The sequence below is a fragment of the Natator depressus genome, chromosome 9, assembly GCF_965152275.1.
Source record: "Natator depressus isolate rNatDep1 chromosome 9, rNatDep2.hap1, whole genome shotgun sequence".
In the NCBI taxonomy this organism is placed as follows: domain Eukaryota; kingdom Metazoa; phylum Chordata; order Testudines; family Cheloniidae; genus Natator; species Natator depressus.
In genome coordinates this window covers 94,618,528-94,620,376 of record NC_134242.1, presented here as the reverse complement: position 1 = coordinate 94,620,376, position 1,849 = coordinate 94,618,528, and the positions used below count along the sequence as shown (strand labels likewise).

The 1,849-nt window shown below is 61.8% G+C and overlaps 1 protein-coding gene across 1 annotated transcript; it reads right to left on the bottom strand.

Annotated features, from left to right (window-relative positions):
* Nucleotides 1–427: 427 nt before the first annotated feature.
* SOX3 (SRY-box transcription factor 3) lies at nt 428–1,527 on the bottom strand. Its single transcript, XM_074963183.1, has one exon. The coding sequence runs from the start codon at nt 1,525–1,527 to the stop codon at nt 592–594; it is 936 nt and encodes a 311-aa protein (XP_074819284.1). The 3' UTR covers nt 428–591.
* Between the last annotated feature and the right edge of the window lie 322 nt (nt 1,528–1,849).

The following is a 1,849-nucleotide window of genomic DNA, read 5'->3' as shown; positions in this document are numbered from 1 at the left end:
AAACAAAAACACACAACCCAAACACACAACTTACTATAAGTTAAAAAAGACTTTGCGTTAGTGACCCGCCCAGCTTTCCCTCCTCCCCTTCCTCTCTTCTTCGAGGTCGTGGAAGTTACACGATTCGGATTAAACTTGGAGCACGACACTGGGGAGAGGGACACTTATTTTGTTTAAAAAAAGGCGACAAACAAAAATGTAAACATCTGAGCTGGAAGAAAAGCCCGCCACGTTTCCATTCCACCGCTACACTCAAACTGAAATAGACCAGACCTTTAAAACGGCTTTTGCAATTTTTTTTTAAAAGAATAGAAGAGAGAGAGCCAACCTATCAGAAACCAGGAAAGAAGTGGCTGCGGTTTTAAAACTTCCCAGGAGACATTTGTGCTCTGTTAGAGAAAACCAGTCCACACACCCTCCCCCTCCCACACACACACACACCCCCCATTTCTTTTTGTACAAAAACACACGCGACATCGAACCTTCCTTTTAAAAAGTCTTCCCGGGGAGGTGCATTGAGTCCGAGTCTGCTCAAGCGAGCAGCCAGCTGTCCCCGGAGCGGGGTGAGGTTGGGCTGAGGGCAGAGCAGTCTCAGATGTGAGTCAGCGGTACAGTGCCATTGACCCCAGTCCCGGCACTCTGGTAGTGCTGGTGGACACTGTGCAACCGACTGCCCTGCAGGCTGGAAGGGTCTGTGGCATCCCCCCCGGGCGGGAGATACATGCTGATCATATCCCGCAGGTCCCCCAGGCAGGCCCGCTGGGAGTGGGAGGCGAGGGCCGGCGGCGGCGAGCTGGGCTCGGATTTCACCACCGAGCCCATGGAGCCCAGGCTCATGGCCGTGCCGGGCTGCTGGCCGTAGGCGGCGGGCGACATGCTGTAGGTGGAAGCCGCGCTCATGTAGGACTGCGCCGTGGACATCATGGGGCTGTACTGCAGGCCGCTCATGTCGTAGCGGTGCATCTGCGGCAGCTGGGGGCTGTTCATGGCCGGGTGCTGCCCGTAGCTGAGCTGCTCCGGCATCAGCGAGTACGCCCCGTTGCTCCAGCCGTTCATGTGGGCGTAGGTGTCCAGGCGCTGGCCCACCCCGACGGGGCTGCTGACGGCGCCGGCCCCGCCGGGGGCCAGCAGGTTGCCGGGCAGCGAGTACTTGTCCTTCTTCAGCAGGGTCTTGGTCTTCCGGCGGGGCCGGTATTTGTAATCCGGATACTCCTTCATGTGCACGGCCCGCAGCCGCTTGGCCTCGTCGATGAAGGGCCGCTTCTCGGCGTCGCTCAGCAGCTTCCAGTCGGCCCCGAGGCGCTTGCTGATCTCCGAGTTGTGCATCTTGGGGTTCTCCTGGGCCATCTTCCGCCGCTGGCCCCGCGACCACACCATGAAGGCGTTCATGGGCCGCTTCACCCGGTCCTGGTCCGCCCCGGCTCCGCCGCTCGCTCCCCCGCCGCCGCCGCCCTTGCCCGCAGCCCCCGCCGGGCCCCCCGGGGCGGGCTGGGGGCTCTTGAGCTCGCCCTCCAGCATGCTGTACATGGCCGGGGCCGGCAGCAGGTGCGCCAGCGTGGCGGGCAGGTGAGGCCGGGGAACCGGGCGGCTGCGAGGTGCGGCTCCCCCCCTCCTCCTCCTCCTCCCGGGCTCGCGGGCTGCTGCAAGCGGCCAAACTCGGGGCTCGCCTGGCGCTTCCCCCCCCTCCGGCCGCCTCCTCGGTGCGCTCCCAGTGCCGGGGGGAGATGATTGACGGCCTATAAATGAGCAGCCGGCAGCCAATCAGCGCGCGGCTCCCGACAGGCCCTGACGGATGCTAATTGACCAGCTGGTTTAAAAAAAAAAAAAAAAAGTTGGCAATTTAGGGGGC